Here is a 21,862-nt window from a genome sequence, read left to right as displayed (position 1 = left end):
TTGTAGTTGAAAAATAATATTAAAGGGGCGGCTAGGTGGCACAGTGAATAAAGCACCGGCCCTGGAGTCAGGAGTACCTGGGTTCAAATCCGGTCTCAAACACTTAATAATTACCTAGCTGTGTGGCCTTGGGCAAGCCACTTAACCCCGTTTGCCTTGCAAAAACTAAAAAAAAAAAAAAAAATAGTATTAAAAAAAGAAAATCACGTGTTAACTGTAACTGCTTTCTATGCATTACTATTTATTTTGTTAATTATTTCCCAATTACATTTTAATCTGGCTTCCTGATTCTCTTGTGTGTTTGATGATGGTCTAGACCACTCATAAAACAATAAATCAAACTCTGATTTATAGTTTGTAGAGCTCCATAAATCCTCACAGTGAAACTTTAACCATTAACTCTCCTGTTACTGTCAGACACCCTTAGGTTGACATAGCTTTCTGCGTATATTGTCTGATGGGATAGGGACTGGACCTGAGATTTCATTGGTTTAAGAACTCCCAGGTGAGAAAATTCCTTCTACAAGTGTGGATCAGAGCACTCCTCTTCCCTTCACACTTCCACTCCGCCCCCCCACCCCGGCAATTTTTGATCTTAGGGAGTTGTCTTTGATCCTAACAAATAAAGTGATTTGCCCATGATAGTACAATCATTCCTTATCAGAGGTGGAAAATGAAACAAGTCTTCCTAACTTAACTTTATCCACTGGTCCTTATAGCTTCTCAGTAAACAGTAGTATACTATTTTAAAAATACATATAATAAACAATTTGTGGTATACATGTAATAGAATATTATTATGATATGAGCATCAGTATGTAATAAATACAAAGCCCTTATTACATGTGTAATAGAACAAAACAAATTCCCATTTGTCTATGAAGTGATTCATCTACCTCTAGTACTCTGGAATCATAGCTGGTTATGCCATTGATCAGAATTCCTAAGCCCTCAAAGTTGTTGATTTTCCTTGTTATTGTACAAATTGTTCTCCTGGTTCTGTTGACTTTATTCTGCATCAATTCATTTAGGTCTTCCTTGTTTTTCTGAAACCATCCCTTCTGTCCTTTGGCCCAGTGGATAAAGGACTAGGCCTGAAGTCATGAAGACTTGAATTCAAATTTGCCCTCTGAAACTTATAAGCAGAAACCTCAGAAACTTACTTAGAAACTTACACCGTGACCCTGGCCAGTTCTCCAAACCTCCACTTGCCTCAAGTTCCTTTGCTGTAAAATGGGGATATATAGGGGCGGCTAGGTGGCACAGTGGATAGAGCACTGGCCCTGGAGTCAGGAGGACCTGAGTTCAAATCCGGCCTCAGTGGCCTTGGGCAAGCCACTTAATCCCATTTACCTTACAAAAACTAAAAAAAAGGGGGGGGGGCAATACATAAGTATTAGCTATCATTATAATAAATTTCCTATGAAATAATAATATTCCATTACATCCACATACTATAATTTGTTCTGCCTTTCCCCCCCCAGTAGATGGGCATCTTTCCCCTCATAATTTCCATAATTTCTTTGCTACTACAAAAAGAGTCACTGTTGATATTGTGGTCCTTATAGATCCTTTCCCTCATTCTTTGGCCTTTTGGAGATTATGTGTATTGGTGGTAATATACCTGAGTCAGAAGGCATGTACCCTATAATAGCTTTTTGGATATATTTCCAAATTGCTCATTTGAATACCTAGACAAATTCCCAGCTCTATCAAAAGTATATGAACATATCTGTTTTCCTGTAGCCCCTTCTGCAATTGTTCTTTTCTTTTAAAATGCCAATCTGTTGAGTGTGACTTGGTTTAATTTTACTTTTTCTAATCAATTAGTGATTTGGGGACATTTTTCCATCTTACTAATTGATTAGTATATACCATATAGCTTGGATTTTTTTAAAAAACTATTTGGAGAATGACTCTTGTTTTTATAAATTTTGAATCAGTTTCTTATGTGTCTTGTTTCTTATGCAATCTTTATCAAAGAAACTTTGTACAATGATAGTCCCCTGTCAGTGATTGTTCTAATCATAACTGCATTTGTTTTATGGAAAAATATTTAATTTTTCTGTTACAATACAGCTATATAGACTTGATATAGTTATATCATGAGATGGGTAAGAACCAATATTATTTTTCTAGTAGAGAACTAACCTTGAAACTAGATAAGGCCTAGATTTTCCCTCTAAAACACATTCAACAGGAAGTCTTCTAGTTTTTGTTGAGTTTTTCTCTTGCTTTTTTTTTTTTGCTGTTTCCTTTCAGTTGTAAATTTACATAGTCTGCTCACTCTAGGTCTGATATCAAATTGCATTATTATTGAGCATTAGCATTGGACCAAGAGTCAGGAAGATGAGTTCAAATCTGTCCTTAGAGACTTAATACCTGTGTGATGGAGCAAATTTTTCAATATTTTTGCCTCAGTTTCCTCAACAGTAGAATAAGGGCAATAATAGCATCTACTTCCCAGAGTTGTGAGATAAAAATGTTATAATATTTTTAAAGTACTTACTGCTATGTCTGTCTGGAATATTATTGTTTCATAGGAAATTTATTATAATAACTAGCATTTAGAGATGAGGAACCTGAGGCAAGCAGAAATTAGGTGATTTACCCAGGGTCACAGTTTAATAAATGCTTTTTAAATTTTTTTTTGGTTGGGTGACTAGCCCAAGGTCTCACAGGTAGGTAGTAAGTTTCAAGTGTCTGAGGCAGAATTTGAACTCAGTTCCTCCTAATTCTAGGACCAATGCTATCTACTACACCACTCAGCTGTTCCCTCATTTATTCTTTTTGCTATCTTCACTTTTATTTTTTCTTTTTACGTCTTTTGGGAAACCAGAGTTCCATTCATGAAAGTAGAAATGGAGCATTTCTTAAGCCTTTATTTCTGAATGTCTTTCAGAGATATGTTTCTTAAGAGCAAAGATCATGTCATATTTAAATTGAATATATTACCCCATTGTATAAACAGTATTCTGAAAATGGTAGGTTTTTAATAAAAATTTGCATTGAGCTTTATTAAACTTTTAATTTCTCTCACACTTTTCTAATTTATTGATGAAGTATAACAATTAACATCTTTATTTTCCATAAAACAAGTTAGAGCATAATTTCATTAAAATTTTTTGACCTACTGGCTAGCTTCTTTAAATTTTGTCAGAGTCCTTTTTCTGTACCAATCTCCTTCCTCCTCCTCCTCCTTCTCCTCCTCCTTCCTCTCCTCTACCAGGATTACTAAATCAGGATCATCCTGTATGCAGTTTGTCACGTACTTTGATGAAATGTAGGTAAATCCTCTCGTGTTATTCTTGTAGATAATGTGGAGAGCTATAAGCTTGATGACAAAGTAGCTTATGGTAGATTCAGACCTGGTTGAGCAACCTGCTCCAACTGGCTCTGTATCATCTTGAAGGAAAGTCATTGATTCAGGCATCCATGCTTGGTCCTGTGTCATTGCTTAACATTTTTTAGTAACATCCAACTCTGCCAAACATTTTTATTAACACCTAACCCTTTAAGTCATCCATAGGAAATCTACTTCTCCAATCTACCAGTGACACAAAACTAGAAGGAACAGACATGACAAAATGTGACTTTGTAAGAATCTCCCCAGACTGGAATATTGGAGCCAAATCTAATAAGATGAAATTTAATGGGGAAATCAGCTTTGTAATAGCATGATATGAATTAGCAAGTATTTACTATTGGGGGAGGATGAAGTTGGTTATTGGGGAGTTCTTCTGGGGGAAATCTAGAGCTTCAATGGGCAGCAAACTCCATCAAGACAACAGTGTGATCTGGCAAAGCTAAAGAACCATTTTGACTTAGTTTGCAACAAGATAAGCTATTGGCTAAAGGTGATGATAGGTCCTGTATGCTCCTTTGGTTGGAGCATATGTGGTCCATTTTGTTTAGTTCTGATCTCTACATTTCAGGAAGGATGCTGACAATTTCAGATTCCATGATACTGTTGAGCACTCTTCTTTTGTCTCCCTCTGCGTTTTCTTTGCTTTACCCATCTTCTTTCTCTTCCTCTTTCAAGATTTATAACTTGAAATTACCTACTTTTGCCACTAGATGTCATTCAGGGATAAATTTAAGACTCAGTTTCAAATTAGATGGGAAAAAAATTTTCCTTTTGAGTAAATGTGAGATGTTTTTATATATTTGATAAATATATATATATATAACGTATATATTTGAGACAACATATTAATGTAGCTCTTTGGGCAAAGTTTAAAAGACATTGCTTTAACTTTGGGTAAATGGTGTTTTTACATAAATATATATGTGTGTATGTATATGTGTGTGTGTATGTGTGTATTCTGAGACAACATATTTATGTAACTCTTTGGGCAAAGTTTAAAAGACATTGCTTTAACTTTGGGTAAATGTGATGTTTTTACATAAGTGTCTGTGTGTGTGTGTGTGTGTGTGTGTGTATATTTTGAGACAGCATATTTATGTAACTCTTTGGGAAAGTTTAAAAAACATTGCCTTAACTTTGATGACCAACAACTAAATTCTTACCAGAATTTTCAGAAGTGGTATCAACTAGGGTCAGTTCATAACTTTGAAAGAACAGTGAGACATGACCATTCAACAGTTTTGCCCTCAAAATACCACATACACTGTGTGATTCACAGTTAACAGAATACAGTTCAAAGGATATATCTTGGCTGGTGACATTTAAAACAAAGTGATTCCATTCACAGAGGGAAGTCATTTTTAAACAGCTTCATTATCAGAAACCATTAAAGTAGTAACAGCAGCTTCTCATATTTCCTCTATTTTCTTCTTTTAATATTTATCAGGAACCTCCTTTGTGTCCTGTGACAAAATTCTAAGCTCTCAGAATACAGAAAAGACAAACAACACATTTTCTATTCTGATAGTTTTATGGGCAAGGAATATGAGTAAATGAAAAGATAACTAGGATACAGACATTCAATACCAAGTTTTGCTCAAATTTTCGTTTTCAAACTTCATCAATTGTACATTATTACCAAATTCCATTATGAATTTTGAAACCTTGCTTTACTATAATTTTATCATCTTGTAACATTGTGCCTGTGTAACTGCTCCCTATAACATTTTTTTTTTACTAACAGTTTTTGCACAATCATTTGTGATGTTATATTGTACAAGTTAGGCTCTGCTATGGGCATAGGAAAAGGGCAGGAGCTAGCCATGAGAAATTCAGAGAAGATATTATTTTTAGTTTAACTGCTTCACTTTAAAGTGGGAAGGAGAGCATGAAACTGTGGGATTGAAAAAATAGACAAATTTAACATTTTTCTAGTCTAAGAAGAAAGGAAAGGTGATTTTAAAATTTATCCCATTTTTAGAAATATAGAAAATGCTTATTAGGAAAAGTTAATTCAAAATTCAGAAGTTATACTTACTTTGGATTCTGTTACAGTTTTTAAAAATTCACCATGGATAATTTTCTTTTAGTTAATAATTATTATTTTATGAACATAGTACACAAGAAATATTACAGTTGGGATTACCTTTTGAGTTGGAAATGGTTCATCTCTTTTCTTTCACAAATAAAGTCATTTAACCTTGATAAATACAGTGACTCAATCATCATTTAGTTTTCTGATAGAAATGCAAAAATGTGCTCAGAAAAAATAAAAAATATAATCATTGCTTTAAAATATTGAATAACCAAAAACATTTGTTCGGTGTCTACTCTGGGGTATCAAACCAGGTTGTGATTACACTTTGCTTCAAAGAACTTATTCTACTGAGGAATAGCACAGGTAACCATAAGTAAATAAAGCAAATTGACTAAAGGAGCAAAAACTAACTCCTGGGAGGAATCAGGAAAGGCTTGGCCATGTGATGGGTACAGAAAACCTAAGTATCAATCTGAGCTTTGCCATTTACTGTTTGAGTAAAAAATTGGGGGCAAGGCAGTTTGCTTCTTCATTTGTAAAATGAAGAATATAGCTGTAGATGTTCCTTAGAACATTTTAGAGATAGAAGGGATCCTAGAAGTCATTTAGTTCCACCCCTCTTTTTTTTTTTGCAAGGCAAATGGAGTTAAGTGGCTTGCCCAAGGCTACACATCTAGGTAATTATTAAGTGTCTGAGACCGGATTTGAACCCCAGGTACTCCTGACTCCAGGGCCGGTGCTTTATCCCCTACACCACCTAGCCGCCCCATCCCCTTTCCTTTTACAAATAAACAAACTGAGGCTAGAATGATCAAATGATGGTTATGATTACTCAATAAATAACTGGTAGTGGTAGGATTTGAATCTAGGTTCTCTTATTCTAAGATTCTTCCTGTTTATTGTATCATGGTAAATGAAATGACAAAGTTAGGTTCTAGGATTAAAGATTTAGAGCAGGAGTGGATAGGACACTGAACCTGATGTTAGAAAGGTCAGAGTGGGAGCAACTAGGTGGCGCAGTGGATAGAGCACTGACCCTGGAGTCAGGAGGATCTGAGTTCAAATCCAGCCTCAGACACTTGTGTGACTTTGGGTAAGTCACTTAATCCAATTGCCTTAAATAAAAAAAAAAAGACCAGAGCTCAAATCCAACCTCAGGCATTGCTGTCTTTGACTGCTTCAGATTCCTCATCTATAAATTGAAAATAATAATGTATTTCAAGGATTGTTATGAGTTTCAAAAGAGTGAAGCTATGATGATATAGTGGTAAAGTGAATAGAGTGACTGGGCCTGGAGTCAGGAAGATCTGAATTCAAATCCAGCCTCACTTGGGAATTGTGTGATCCCACTCATCGGTGGAAAGGGCTGGGTTGATTGGTGGCGTGAAGTTAAAAATGATTCCTTCAGATGACAAATTTGCTCTACCAGGTTCAGCCCTTACAGAAAATGTTGGATGAAGATAAAGCCGCTGGCCTCATCCCATTCTTTGCAAGTTATAATATAGATGAATTATGCATTTTGAATGAACAGTTGTGCCCTTGAATCTTATGACCTTTGTGAATTATAAGGAATTGTTGTATCACCTCAAGGTGAGATGAAGACAGCTCAAAAGCAAAGGATACACCAAAACAATACAAGCAATGACAGCCCCTACTAAGATGGAAGGGTTTTAGTCATGGGTCCAGTTGCACACTGTATATCTGGTATCTGAGGACTAGCTAAGTTAAATTCAGAGAAACTCAGAACCAGGTTAGTTAAAGTATATTTTTTATGGGGATTTTTTGGCACGTCAGAAAGGTAATTTGCTAGATATTATGATCTGTATTGGTGGAGGGAGGGTTTGCACTGATCATGGAATTCTTAAAAGTATTGAATTATAAATTTTTTTTTGTTTTGGGGGTTTTTTTTTTAGGGTTTTGTAAGGCAATGGGGTTATGGCTTGCCCAAGGCCACACAGCTAGGTAATTATTAAGTGTCTGAGACTGGATCTGAACCCAGGTGCTCCTGACTCCAGGGCCAGTGCTCTATCCACTGCGCTACCTAGCCGCCCCTGAATTATAAATTGTGCATTGTGAGTTGTGCACTTGGAATTAATTTGAGGGCCAAGTTTGATAGCACTTGTAAAACCATATTTGAGAGTTTTAATGTGCCCTCAGCTCAATGAGAGGCTCTGATGAGACACATAAGTCAAAAACCAAATAGGTTCTTATGATCATAGAGGGGAAAAAGATCTCAGAGGTACATTTTCCAAACTCTTTACTTTATAGATGGGGAAACTGAGGCAGGGAAGTTAAGTGATTTGGCCAAGGTTAAATTGATAGTAAGTATTAAAGGGAGTATTCAAACTAGTTCCTGTATCTTTTTTGTTTTGTGAGTTTCTTAATTTGTGAGAGAGAATGAAGTTCCGAACTTTAAGGTGATATGTTTATAAAGTCAGTTATTATAATTTCTTGGTATGGGTTATAATTTCATCTGTGTAAGAAACTCAGAGTGAAAGTTTTTTCAATCAAAGCTCATATATTATAGTCTTAAGAGAGTTATCTGGGGCAAGGTTACACTGCTAGTGGGTATCAAAGTGTGAATTTGAACCCAGATCTCCCTTACTACAAGGACAATCAGTATCCATCATTATTGTTGTTATTAATGAAGACAGGCACCAGTAAGGGCAGGGAGAAGAAAGAAAAAGAAATAAAGAGAGAGATATATACACAAAAAGAAGACACACAGAGAAGGAGAAGGAGAAGAAGAAGAAGAGGAAGAGGAAGAAGAGGAAGGAAGAAGGAGAAGGAGAGGGAGGAGGAGGAGGAAGAAATAATTGATGATGATGTTGATGTTTGCTTTGCACAGTGGAAAAAACAAGAAGTAGAAGAAGAAAGGAAGAAAGAAATTAATGGTGATATTGATGATGATGATGTCAATCTCCATCCTCCTCTTTTTTGAACATGAATAAACTGAGACCCAGAGAGGTTAGGAAGTGAAATATTCAGGACATCAGGTCAGGTCCTTTTAACTTCAAATAGAATGCTCATCTTCCTCTATCATTACTGCCTGTTAGGAACCAACTCTGGAGATGACAAGGTGATATACTATCTTCTTTCCTCCTAGAAATAGCTGACACCACCTCTACCATGTTCAGAGGAATTAGCCTAGAGTAGGAGCAATAACAGAATGCTTTATTTTATTTTAGATGACATCTCTGCTACACCGACCCATATAGAGAGAAGGCACTTCAGAATGCCAAAGTGCAGGAGAAGACCTTGGTTTGTTAATTTTTATCGTAAAAATGAATTTGAAACAAAAAGATGATCCTGTCCTGCCTGCTTTGAGAACCAAAGACTGTCTCTTTAAAATGATTCCAAGTTATAACAATAGCACAACTTTTAACCTTGCCCCAGTGTCCAGTTTTTGATTCTTTGGTATCTGGCAAGTGGCCATGATTTGTCTTGGAACCAACATCTTATATAAATAGTTATACTTAACCTTCCAGGCATTGTGAGGAATCTTTTCAGGGACACAGGAGCATTTTTCTTCTTGTGGCCTCATACTGCTTTGAAAGACGTGCTTTTATACTACATCAACACCACTTTCAGAACAAAACAATATAATTCCCCTTTCCTGATTTTTTTTTTTCAAGATGATACTTAGTGGGACCACAACTCACGACAATTGATCAAAAGTCTTTTAGAACAGCCTTTTTGGAGCCTGGTGGGAAAAATTGGTTCAGTCATTTTCATTCAGGGAAAACCTGGATTCCAGTCCAGTGTCTGTGAACACATCCTAACAGTGGGATACTGGGCAAAGCTCTTAATCTCCAGGCTTCTGGAATTTCACTAAGATGCTTTAGTTGATCAACAATTGAGAACTTGGTGACCTGCATCTTTGGAGTGCATTTCTCTTACTGATGAAATCATAGGCGTGGTCTGAAAAAAAATAATTGTGTTTATATACAAATTAGGAATTTGTCATACTTTTTACATAGAATTCCAGAATAATTTGCCATATCAACTTCTTGGTCTTTGACAGTCCCTCAAGGGAAATTTGGAAGAACTTTCATGAATTAGTGTGGGCTTTTACTTCTTGAGGGAAACAAAAATTTCTGAAAAAAAAATATGAATTACAGTCTGGGCCTGGGGGGTGAAGGTGGGGCTAGTTTGGACTTAGCTTGATCTGACTGGGTTCATATTTCATCTTTTTTAGCGCATGTCATTGAAGCTAATGCACCATAGGTTATTCTTCTTAATTTGTAGCCTCTTAAGAGGGAGGGTAATGTAGCTTAGTAGAAAGGATACTTGACCTGAATTTAGGATGACTGAGTTAAAATCCTGGCTCAAATATTTTTGTTTATGGAACACCAGACAAGTTGTTGAAATTTCCCAGCCTAAGTTTTCATCCTCAGTAAAATAGGGATAACAATAGAAACTACTTCATTGAATGGCTGTGTTATTCAAATAGAATTGAATGCAATGGAAATGCTTCAAGTGCTTACTATTTGCTGATCACTGTGCTACCCTCATGGGGGTGCAAATAGAAAAATGAGACAGATCCTTGCCCTCAGGTGTTAATGTTAAAAAAGGAGTTGTTATTAACTTAATATTATACTAATGTTAATTATTATTAATTTAATAATAAATTATTGTATAAATGAATAATCATTCTAAAATATTGGTATATTATTAACTAATATTAAAATTAATTTGTGATTAGTTATTATTAAGAGAGATAACACATTCACAGCTTCACAAGAGACAAGCAGAAGGAAAGACTGGGTGATCTTTAATGTCTAGAGGCCAAAGTAGCACTTTATATAGTATATTTGACCTCTTGGCAAATCTTAAAATAGCTGTAATTATGGTATTGTGATATTTGCTTTATTTCTTTAATTATGGTATTCCTTCTTCTCTAGCATTTCCAACTATTTCTGAGTCACTGAACTGGGAAATCAGTTAACTAAAATTATTAGAATTTTGTGTAAAGTCAGAATAAATGGACTTTGAGTAAGTGATGTGATGAGAACTACCTAGAGGGAAATCCATGAACTTTAGTGCTTGGACTTTATAACACTTGCTTTGGTTGTTGAGAGGGCTTTTTTGCTTACCTTCCTAGTTTTCACAGTGTTCTTGATAAAGAAATTCTCCAGATAAGTGAACTCTAGATAAGCAAGGTCCTTTTGGGTGTGTACAGGAAGATAATTAATTGTTTAGATATATCCATTGTGGGCAAGGGACAGGCCTAGAGGTCAGAAGAAAAAATTCAGTAGGTCCAGGGACCTACTTTATTCCTACTTTCACATGGATTCCTATATTCTAAGATATCTTTTGGAGTGGATTGGAACACAACTGCCTCAGAAGGGTTTATAAAGTATATGGATTATATCACGTTATTTCACATAGGATTTGGACCAGAATCTTGGAACTCTGAATACTTCTAGTCCATGCAAACTCTTCTGTTTCAAATTTAAAATCCTTCAAAACTGAGATTCAGCTTGCTTGTTTAACTTTGTTATAAGTTACTCCCCTTTACATCATCTTTAATCCAGCCCAACTGACTGCCTTGTTGATTCTTGGATTGATGATCCCTGCCCTACCCCCAACCCCACCAAGTCAAACATTTATTTTTTTTTCTTCCTTTGTCCCATCCCAGAGAAAAAAAAATGAATGGAACAAGTAAGAAAAGTTTTTGTAGGATTATTTAGCATCTTACCCATGTGAACCTACCAATAGCCCTGTGTAACAACCTAAACAACCTAATGTGATTTGTTTTGAGTATTGTTTCTCATTTGACAGATGATTAACTTGAACTCAGAGAAGTTGAAGAATTTGCTTAAGGCCTCCCAACTAGGAAATAGCAGAGAGAAGACTAGACTCCAGTTTTTGTGACTGCTATTCCAGTGGTTCTTGCTTCTACTCTATCTCTTTTCCCTATGTTCTACTGCTCTGCAGTAGGTGATCACAGGCACTGTGTGAGACCTTGGACAAGACACTTATAACCTCTTTATCTCTGTTTTCTTATCAGTGAAATGCAAATAATAATACTGCCTACTTTTTGCTGGGTTGTAATGTGGATCAAAGGAAATAAAATGTAAAACATTCTTCAAACCTTAAAGTTCTATATAAATAGTAGATATTAATTAGCATTACTACTAATTTAAAATCTTTTTGATTAGGTATATATATCAATAATAATTTTTTTGTTTTACCTTCCCCCTAAAAAAAAAGAATATTTTGTCTACACTTTTGATCCTTATCCAGTTTTCTGAGATATGTTGTTTTTATTCATATACTGATGAGCCAATTCAGCTCTTCATGGTCCTGCTTTTATCATTTCACTATTTCTATGTGACCAAAGCTCAGCCTTGGATCCCTTCCACCATTCACCCTTGTGTTGCTAAATGAAGATGAAGGAAAAATATAGTCATTCTGACTACATCCTGACATTACACACCCTCAACTGGGCCCTCATCAATGATTGGCAAAGCCTACCCTGCCTTCCTTATCACCTCACCATCCCATTCTCCACAGCAGCTTTCTTAATATGTTCATCTCTCCTCATATCTCTCATGGTTTCCCATCTGTTCTCTCTGGGAAATTAGTCTCTTATTTGATAGAAGCAATTGAGTGTATCCCCACTGGCGGCTCCCTCTTTTCTCCTCTTCCTGATTTCTTATCATTCATATACCTTCTGCCACCATTTCCTCTTTTCTAAACCCCATCTCACAGGATAAGATAGCTTTGGTAAAGTGTAAAGCAAATAACCTGACCACCAAATCCCATCCCATCCTGTCTCCTTCCCAAGATTACCTCCTCAATCATTCACATTCTTATGACTTAATTTCAACTTCTCCCTAGCTCCTGACTCATTCCCTTCTGTCTACAAACATGCGCACGTCTCTATCTCTAATAACTATTATTCTAAATCTCCTTTGCCTTTTTTGGTCAAATTCCTTGAAAAGACCATCTACAATAGGTGCTTCCTTTTTCTCTCATTCTCTTCTTAACCCCTTGCAGCTTGGCTTCCAACTTTGTCATTCCTCCAAAACCACTCTCCCTCCAAAGTTACCAGTGATTCTTTCTTGCCATTCCAGAGTCTTTTCTCAGTTCTCATTCTCTTTTACTCTCCATAGCCAATGACACTGTTGATTATCCACAACACTCTCTTCTTTTTAGGTTTTTGGGGTACTCTCCCTTATTAGCTAACTACTCCATCTTTGTCTCCTTTGTTGGAATCTCATCAGATCATGCCCACTAGCCATCTGGTGATCCACAGGTTTCTCACCTGAGTTCTCCTTCCTCTGCTCCCTTTGTACTACTTCACTTGGTGATGTCATCAACCAAAATGGATTTGATTACCATCTATATGCTGATGATGCTCAAATCTGCCCCAGTCTCTCTGCTGGCCTCCAATTTGTCCTTTAGACAATGTGAGCTGTACATCCAGTAGACATTTAAACTCAATATGTCCAAAATTCATTCATTATCTTTCTCCCTAAACCTTCCTTTCTGCCTACATTCCCTCTACCTGTAATGGGCAAAACTATCTTCCTAGTCCCTGACGCTTGAAACTGAGATATCATCCTCTATTCCTCACTGTTGCTCATATTCAATTCTGTCCCCCTTCTATATATATCTCATACCCAAGCCATTGCCAAGGTTTGCCTTTCATCTTTGCAATATCTATTGAATTTACCTCCTCTCCTTTGACACTATCACCCATCTGGTGCAGACCCTCATCACCTCCCATTTGGATTATTGCAGTAGTGTTCTTGGGGATCTGCTGGCCTCAAGTCTCTCCCCTTTCCAGTCCATTCTCCATTCAGCCACGAAAGCACGTCTTTCCTTTTCTCAATAAAGACTAGTAATAGGTAGCTATTCCTTTAGCTCTCCTGGGTCACATTGCCAACCAAAGCATGTCAAGGACCGTATATAGAATTTAATATTTATTTATGACTCAACATAACCTATATTCTCAGTGAGTATAATTATAAAATGTAATAATATCACAAGACTAGACTTTGAGGGCCCAAAGGCCACAGGTTATAGTAGCTCCCTATCACAGCTAGGACTGTTTGACTTTCTTACCTTTTAGACTTCTGCATTATTCCTCATAACATGTTCTTTGACTCAATGACATTGGCCTCTTTAGTCTTTCATGAACAAGATCTCACATCTCCTAGCTCTGAAAATTTTTAATTATATAAATATTTTATTTGTTTTCCAAGTATATACAATTGTAGTTTATACAATCATTTTTGATAAGATTTTGAATTTTGCTCTTCCCCCCCCCACCTCCCCTCCCCAAGAAGGCAATCTGATAATATTTACATTGTTTCCATATAGCTCTGAACATTTTTTTTTTGACTATACTCTCTTCCCTGGAACACTCTCCCTCCTCTGTCCAATCTACAAACCTGGGCAGCTAGGTGGCACAGTGGATAGAGCCCTGGAGTCAGGAGGACCTGAGTTCAAATTTAGCCTCAGACATTTAATAATTACCTAGCAGTGTGGCCTTGGGCAAGCCACTTAACCCCATTTGCCTTGCCAAAAAAAAAAAAACCCTAAAAAAATGTCCATTTGCACTAGAAAAAATAGTTCATATTTATTCTAGCACTCCTGAGAAATCAGTTCTAATAACTGGGTCTATTTGGATTCCAAGAACCTATTTCAAACCTGCCTTTGATGATCATTATCTGTGTCTTGTTTCTTCATCTATACAATAAGGAGGTTGGACTAAGCTGTCTTCTAACTAAAATAATCTTTCTGTGTCTTTTGCCATTTTATGCTTAGTTTCCCATCAGTGGCAATATTGTAAAGATGATTGATGGGTAGCCCACAATCCTTTTTATCAGTAAGATTTCAAGAGAATGTGAGTCAGGTCCTTAGCTCATTAGATGAATTTTCTGTGATGTGTATATGAGATAAAAGGGAAGAGGAGTCCCTATAAGCATGATTGAAACTGCAGTTTGTAACATTATGAGAACACAAATCCATGCACTGGAGATCCCATCCATGCATGCCTAAGAGCTCATAGTTCTAAGAAAATGTGAAATTCGTGCTTTGATTAGACTTTTCTGCTTTTTTTTTAGGACAAGGTAGATCAGACTTCTACTCACAGTCAGAGCGAGCTAGTGGAACCTGGATTCCAAGAACAACCTACCCGAGTCGCCTTAAGTCACCAAGGTAAGAGTCATTGAAAAGTGGGACATGGAAAATGAATATAAATGAATATAGTCTTCTATTTCTACTTTTTAATCTTTAAAAAAACATTTGGAGTGGCTAGGTGGCGCAGTGGATAGAGCACCGGCCTTGGAGTCAGGAGTACCTGAGTTCAAACCCGGCCTCAGACACTTAATAATTACCTAGCTGTGTGGCCTTGGGTGAGCTACTTAACCATATTGCCTTGCAAAAAACCCTAAAAAAAAAACCAAAAAACAAAAAGCATTCAACCCAGTTAGCAGTGTTTATTTTCAAAAATTAAAATAACAATAACAAACTTAAAGATCATCCATGCCAAACTTTTTGGGGTTTTTTTTTTTTTGGTTGGTTGTTTGGAAGCAAGGCTTGCTTACTCTAAAATATATATTACAATTATAAAAGACTCATATGCTATATGAAAGTAGAATGTAAGGCAATAGCTAGGCAAACCAGAGAAGCTTCTGGTTACCTGTTTTTGTACATTGTTTCCATAGAGCTCTGAACATTTTGTTTGACTGTACTCTTTTGCCCCTGTCCAAATGACAAGAGAAATAACAGACTTCTAATAGACTTTCTGTACTTTGATTATCTTACTATTTTGAGAAGGCCACAAAATTTATCTTCCTTTTGTATTGATCTGGGCTTGGCATGTTCTTGTTTGAAACTCTTTAGTGATTTCTTATTGCTTATCGGGTAAGGCTCGTATTCATTTAGTCGACATTCATGGTGATCCATAAGCTAGTGCTTTCCTCTCTTTTCAGATTTAGCTTATAACTCTTTATTCACATACTATGCCACAGTTAAACTCAACTATGTACTCTCCTTGTACATTGTTCCTTTAATGACTGCTGTTACTTATATATTTTTGTTTTTGCTGTTTCCCTGTGTCTCATATACCTATCCCCTGCCTTCTTTGCCTGTTGCATAAAAACCTGACCATATTTAAAATCCACCTTGAATGTCACCTCCTCCAAGACACTTTCCCTGATAGCCCTTGTTGGTAATTATCTTTTCTCTTACGTCACCCACAACACACTTCATACCTCTTTTATCTTGTCTTCTTTAGCTATTTATGAATATAGTTCTAATGTTCTTCACATGGAAAATAGGTATTTAATATTTATTGAATTTTTAAAAGTTACTTTTCTAAACATGCAGAGCTGAAAGGGTCTAGGTTCTTGTTTCCTGGATTTCAATTTAGTGTTTCCTTATTTCATGAATTAAATAGTCTTTTGATGAATAGCCTGGACACCTCAGCATTATTTAAGACAATTTTATTGAGGAGACAATTTAACACCTCTTTATGGTGAATACCAAAAAAAAGAATTGGCATGTATTGGAAATGATTATAATAATGGCTAGCATGATGACAATGGCTATTACTATCATCACCACTACAAATTGTTTTTATTATAGCTAACATAGTGCTTTTAGATTTTTACTGTATTTTCTACCTATTATTTCATTTGATCCAAATAATAAGACAGAGAATAAAATTGATTTCCTTTTAATGGGTACAGAAAACTGTTTTTAAATTAGGAATTGTCCTTGACTTGGCTATCTGTGCACAGTTAGTCAACTTATCTTTGATCAGAATTTATAATAAATAAGAAGAAAGAATAGTAATGAGAAAAGATATGATGCAATTGAGATGACGTACTCTGAATTATTTGAATAAACTATTAAAAATTAAAAGTGGAAAATATACAAGAAAAATAACATTGACATTAATTATACTAATTTCATCCAGAAGTAAAGCCAAAGCAAATTAGTTGCTACAACAAGCAAGCCAAAAGAACCCAGAAAATGTCTTAGTCAGCAAACTTTTGCCTTATTTGCCAAATGGAGAGAGATGTCAGCCAAAGGCAATACTGGGTTAGAACATAAACTTGTCTGTAAACTCTTAAGAAGGTTGATGGATGATTGTGAGCAGCAGCATCTCATAAAGCAGTGAAAAGCAGTGGAGGGTAAAACCAGTTTAAAGAAAATTTGGCAAGATATTCAGTTTCGCAGAGTTATTTTTAAAGGCATTCAAGTATGAATAGGAGGAGAGGACTGCAAACAGAATAAAAATGGAAAAGATTTGCAAAAGGATTCATTTTAGCAAAATGTTTTCTTCTTCGAGGACAGTGAAACCACCATACAGACCCTAGCATCACAGTCCCCGAGGGGCTTATAGAGGAGAGAGAAATGGTGCCAAGGAAAAAAACCAAACAAACAAAAACTGAGCAAGCAGCTACACTGGGTCAATTTATGTAGCTCCAGCCTGGAGACAAATACAATTTAAAAAGCTTTGAAGGACTGATACTTAAGGAAATCTGAGAGAGGAGTTAAAGGAATGTAAAAAATTTTGAACTTTATTAATATGAAAAAAGTAATAAGAAGAACACCATCCTGTACACCTACTCTTCATCTATATGAAATCCTTATGGAGTTCACTTATATGTGAATTAAATGTACTCTGGATGAGGGTATTAGTAGGGAATAAACAGGCATTTTTCACAAATTGAAATATCTCTGTAGCATATCTCACAATTGACTTAAGGTCCCATAAGATTACTTTATATTAATTACAAAAAAAAAAGCATTTGCTTTACTAGAACAAAACACTGTAGGATCTATTACAACAAGGAATCCCTAACCAGATATCAGAATCAGAAGGTATATTAATAAAACTAAACTCCATACAGGGATTTCATATGAGGCTTCAAATAGGGTGATGTAGACTTAACCCCAAAACATTTCCTATTGTAGTGGAGGAGACCTAACACAGAGTTTAGGTCATGAAAGGGGAACCCTTGTGGATAGTGAGATTGCCCAGATGTTTCTGTTGGTTGATGACATTGTGTTGATCCCAAGACAATGCGGAGCTTGTTTGGACTATCTGTCGATATAAGATGAACTAAGTGGAAGAAGAATATCTATTGACAAGATTTCTACTTGCACCTGAATGGATGGATACTCAATAGAACTTGTCCAATAAGTATATGTATTTGAGACAAATGGCCATTGGGCTGGGGATCCAGAGTTGACAAGGAATAATAGAGTACTGAATCATTTCACTGATTCTCTCCTTTCCATAAAACCAAATCCCAGATTTTCAAAATAAACTTTTTACTGGTACTGAATAATTAAATTCTATCTCAGATTTCAAGTTAAATAACACACTGAGGCAAAGGAAAGTAGGTGTGAACAGGCTGCAAACAATGAAGAGCTTGTAAATAAAGAGAAATGAAGGGTCTCATCAAAGAATGGTACAACAGGAAGAAAAGATGGGCTGTGGTCAGAGCAGTAGATATTAGATGGAGGACCAGAGTTATCTTGGTACAAGTGAGGAAGGCCTCCAGAATTTTGGGTAGAACCCCTTTGTAGTGAATTTTCCGGATTATGCAGACAAGAATAACCCAGAATAGGTAGACATGGATAGGTTTTGGGCTACATCATTGGAGGAGACTCCTGAATGAATGAAATCCTAGATACACTTGCATTTTTTAGTATTTCTCTAAGGAAATATGTTCTGAGTTCCAAATAAACTTTGAGATATCCATTAGATTTCATTATATATTTAAACATCCAGTAATTATATACACTCCACAATATTTACTAAACTGAATGAATTAATTCATGAGTTAATTAAATCAGTGAAGAAACATTGATGGTAATTGAAACATGCTATTTGCAGTGACTGCTTCTAACAGTAGAGATCAATTCATTAATTCATTCATCCTTTCAACCAATATTTTTTACCTCTAATGTTCCAGGTAGCACACTGTGTTAATTTCTGGGAATACAAAGACAAAAAAATGTAAATAATGCAAAGAGTTTGTATTTTAGTGGGGGATACAACTGATAAAAGGGTAGCAGGTTCAATTTGAGGAGAGAAAACACATTAGCAACTATGGAGCGATCAGAAAAGTCTTAGCTATATAGTAGATATCACCTGATCCAAATTCACTAGTCTTTGGACTGTGCCATATTCCTAACATGAGAGAGCTATAGTTAGTATTCTAAGAAGCAAACTGGAAATATATTCCCACAGTGGGAATGTGAATTAGGTTTTCATGTTGTCAAGTCTAGCCAGTAAAAAGTAGTCTAAGGGTTTATGCTCAAATGTTCAAAATGAAAACAATTTCATTCAGTACATTTAGCGTGAAGCCACAGGGAACATGTCCGATTGAGAGGATGCATTCTTGCAAAATTAGAAAAGTGTACATGTTTTAGGGACATAAGAGCAATGCACTTTATGGTCAAAATTCAGACACATTCTCTGGTTCAAAGGGCAAGAGTACTTTGTCTCCTTAAGTGCATCTTAATGGACCTTTTTCAAGATTATTTACTCCTTTCTCTCACATACCTACTGGCCTTGTGACCCTGGGCAAATCTCTTGGTATCTCAGTGTTCTTGGAAACTCTAGAGCAGATTCGCTTCAGCATTGGTAAAGGGATTTTCCTCATCAAGGGCTCTCCTCTCTCAAGAAGATCCCAGGTTCAGTCCTTTACTTTTTATTCCTTAACTACCAAAACAGAATCTAAAATCGAAGGAAAAGAAAAACTGGGAAGTAGCTGTCAATTCTCAATTATTGGCATACAAGGAGAGTAGTAGTAGCAGTTGTCTGAGTAATCCCAAATGGCTGATGACCCAAAAGTCATTTTTATTTGATTTTGTTCTTTTATATATGAATATTGATCTCTGAATTTCACTTTCCAACAAACTGTAAAAGAGACAAAAGGCAGGAATAGTCAGTTTTGTAGAGGTTGTGGAAAGTCAAGCATAATAAACTATTATTATTAGTGAAGCTGTGAATTTTTGCAACTATCCCCTTCCATGAAAAAGGGAAGTCTTACATTATCACCCAAGACAGAGAAAAAAGGCTGAGAAATTGGTGAAATTCTCTAGCAAAGCACAAAATCTCCCCCCCCCCCCAAGTCAGCTTGAACTTTCCCTGCTAAGAATATCCAGTTTCCTCTTGTCTGCAAGATGCCATAAATTCAGAGGCAGGTTTGTTTTGTTTTGTTTTTTAACCTGCTTCTCTTGGGTGGTGGCTGACAGGCAGGTGTGTCTTCAAGTCGCCTCAGGGAGAGAAGATCATTTGACCAAGATGCAGATCTCTTAGTGACTCCCCTAATTTCTGAGTCATGAAAGAGCATGTTATAAAAGCCCGTTGGGTTCATTGACCCATGTGAACGGTGGCTAGCTGGCCATTTCTTTGCAATGCACCTGTTATTTAGAATGAAAGATTAACTGTGACTTTCCTTGACCTGTTACCTCTCTCTGGCAAAGAGGATTTATTACTTTCACTTGATTAACTTGTTCCTAAAGTAAGCAGCTTATTCTTGTTTGACAGTTCTTAAAAAAAACTTTATCCTATTTCTGACCAAAGAGAAAAATGTTGACCAAAGAAGAATTTCTCTTGGAAACAAGGGAGTTTTGGGTGTTGCAGCTCTTAACCATTTCCTCTCTTCACCATCATTGGAGACTATAAGTTGACATGTTAGCCTATAGGTATGGATTTCTAAATGTTAATACATGGATGTGAGATCTTGTCTCACTCTGAAATAGGCATTTATTTACTAATTACACTTATTTATCTACCAAGTTCAGTTTTACCCACCTTAGATTTTGCTGAGAATCAAGTTAAAGAGATCCCTGATTAGTTTTAGGGTAACTTAACATGATGCAGAAGGATCCCTGACTTGAAGGATCTGGGTTTTGATCCTAACTTAGCTGGGTACTATTTGGGTGACATAGAGACAAATCACTTAATAACTTTGACCTCAGGATACTCACTGCCATAACTGGGGAGATGGATGAGATGATCTTTAGGGTCTCTAAATCTCTGATTTTTAAGTCCTTGTTCCAGTTAATAAGAGAGGCTCTCAGACCTTCCTTTGTCAAAGACTATAAACATTTATTTTTTCCACACTATCCTAACCAGCTCACCTTATTTATGTGGGGCTTGAATTGATGTCAGATTTAGAATCAGTAAATTAGAAATAGGCAGATAGGTGTCACAGTGGATAAGGCACCAGTACTGAAGTTAGGAGAACCTGAGTTCAAAATCAGCCTCAGACAGATCTGTGTGATCTTGGTGTAACCCTATTTGCCTCAGTTCCTCATCTATAAAGTGAGCTGGAGAAGGAAATGGCAAATATCTCCAGTATCTCTGCTAAAAAAAAAAAACTTCAGATAGGTCAGGAAGAGTCAAATACAACTAGTTGACTAAACAACAACAAATTAAGAATATGAATTGACTTGCTACAGGTGCTACATCAGTGATAATCGACAATGGTCAGAAAAAGAGAACTCATAAAATTTACCTAAAGAAAGAACCAAAAAAATCTCAAAAAGTTAAATGTTCTTAGGTCATTTAATGTTCAAGAAAACAGCTTTCTGTTTCTCAACACCTCTGAAGACATTAGATAGATAGATAGATAGATAGATAGATAGATAGATAGATAGATGATAGATAAATAAATAGAACCTAAAGCAATCCTTTAAATAACAGTGGGAATATTGGATTTAGAGTCATAAGCCAAAATCTTGGTTCTTCCATTTACTACAGTGTAACTCTGACAAAATTATTTATTTTCCTGGGCCTCAATTTCTCATCCATAAAATGAGGGAGATATACTTGATGCCTATCCCTTATATAGGTCTAAATGTTGTGATCTATGTTTATATAAGTAATTGAGTTCATGATACTACTATGTATGATGAGAAATTTAAGAAGTGTGTAATTTTTTTTAATAAGCATCTCTATCCAACTAGTTTATTTTTGTTTAAAAAAACACAGTAATTTAAAAGAGTGAACTGTGAGCTGATCCAAAATGACTCCTTCCCAGATGATTCCATGTAACATAACTCTTGTAAATTTATCAGTTGGACAAATGCCATCCAGAAGAGATATCAGAGTTTAGCTGGTGTCCATTCTTTATCTGCAATGGATAAATGACCTATCACGGGGTTAATATAAAATATATAAACAAAATCAGCATACTTAAAAGCCAGTTGTCAGTAAGGGAGTGGTTGGTAAAAAGATATGAACTAGAGTTCTGAAAAGTACTGCAGACTATCCATAAAGAATGTTTCAGGTAACTAAGAGAGAAATAGACATCAAAATAATCACGGACTTTTCCAACTAGCTAGCTAATTTGCAATTGTGGGGGGGGGGGGAACATAACATTTTGGCTGAGTTATAGACAAATGGTCACTATGATGCAATGGTGAAATTGTGAATTGGTCTATTCCAGATTGGAATTATGTGAAGA

General features: G+C 36.0%; 1 protein-coding gene across 4 annotated transcripts in view; it reads left to right on the top strand.

Annotated features, from left to right (window-relative positions):
• Positions 1 to 21,862, top strand: part of GRB10 (growth factor receptor bound protein 10) — a 270,769-nt gene that overhangs the window by 103,815 nt on the left and 145,092 nt on the right. For all 4 annotated transcript variants that reach the window (XM_074198290.1, XM_074198289.1, XM_074198291.1 and 1 more), the window contains one exon: positions 14,486 to 14,579. In XM_074198290.1, coding sequence (XP_074054391.1) covers positions 14,486 to 14,579 — 94 coding nt within the window. The remainder of the gene's footprint in view (positions 1 to 14,485; positions 14,580 to 21,862) is intronic.

This window comes from Macrotis lagotis, chromosome 8, assembly GCF_037893015.1.
Source record: "Macrotis lagotis isolate mMagLag1 chromosome 8, bilby.v1.9.chrom.fasta, whole genome shotgun sequence".
NCBI classification, from domain to species: domain Eukaryota; kingdom Metazoa; phylum Chordata; class Mammalia; order Peramelemorphia; family Peramelidae; genus Macrotis; species Macrotis lagotis.
The sequence above is the reverse complement of the archived record's forward strand: the minus strand, read 5'-3'. Positions and strand labels throughout refer to the sequence as shown.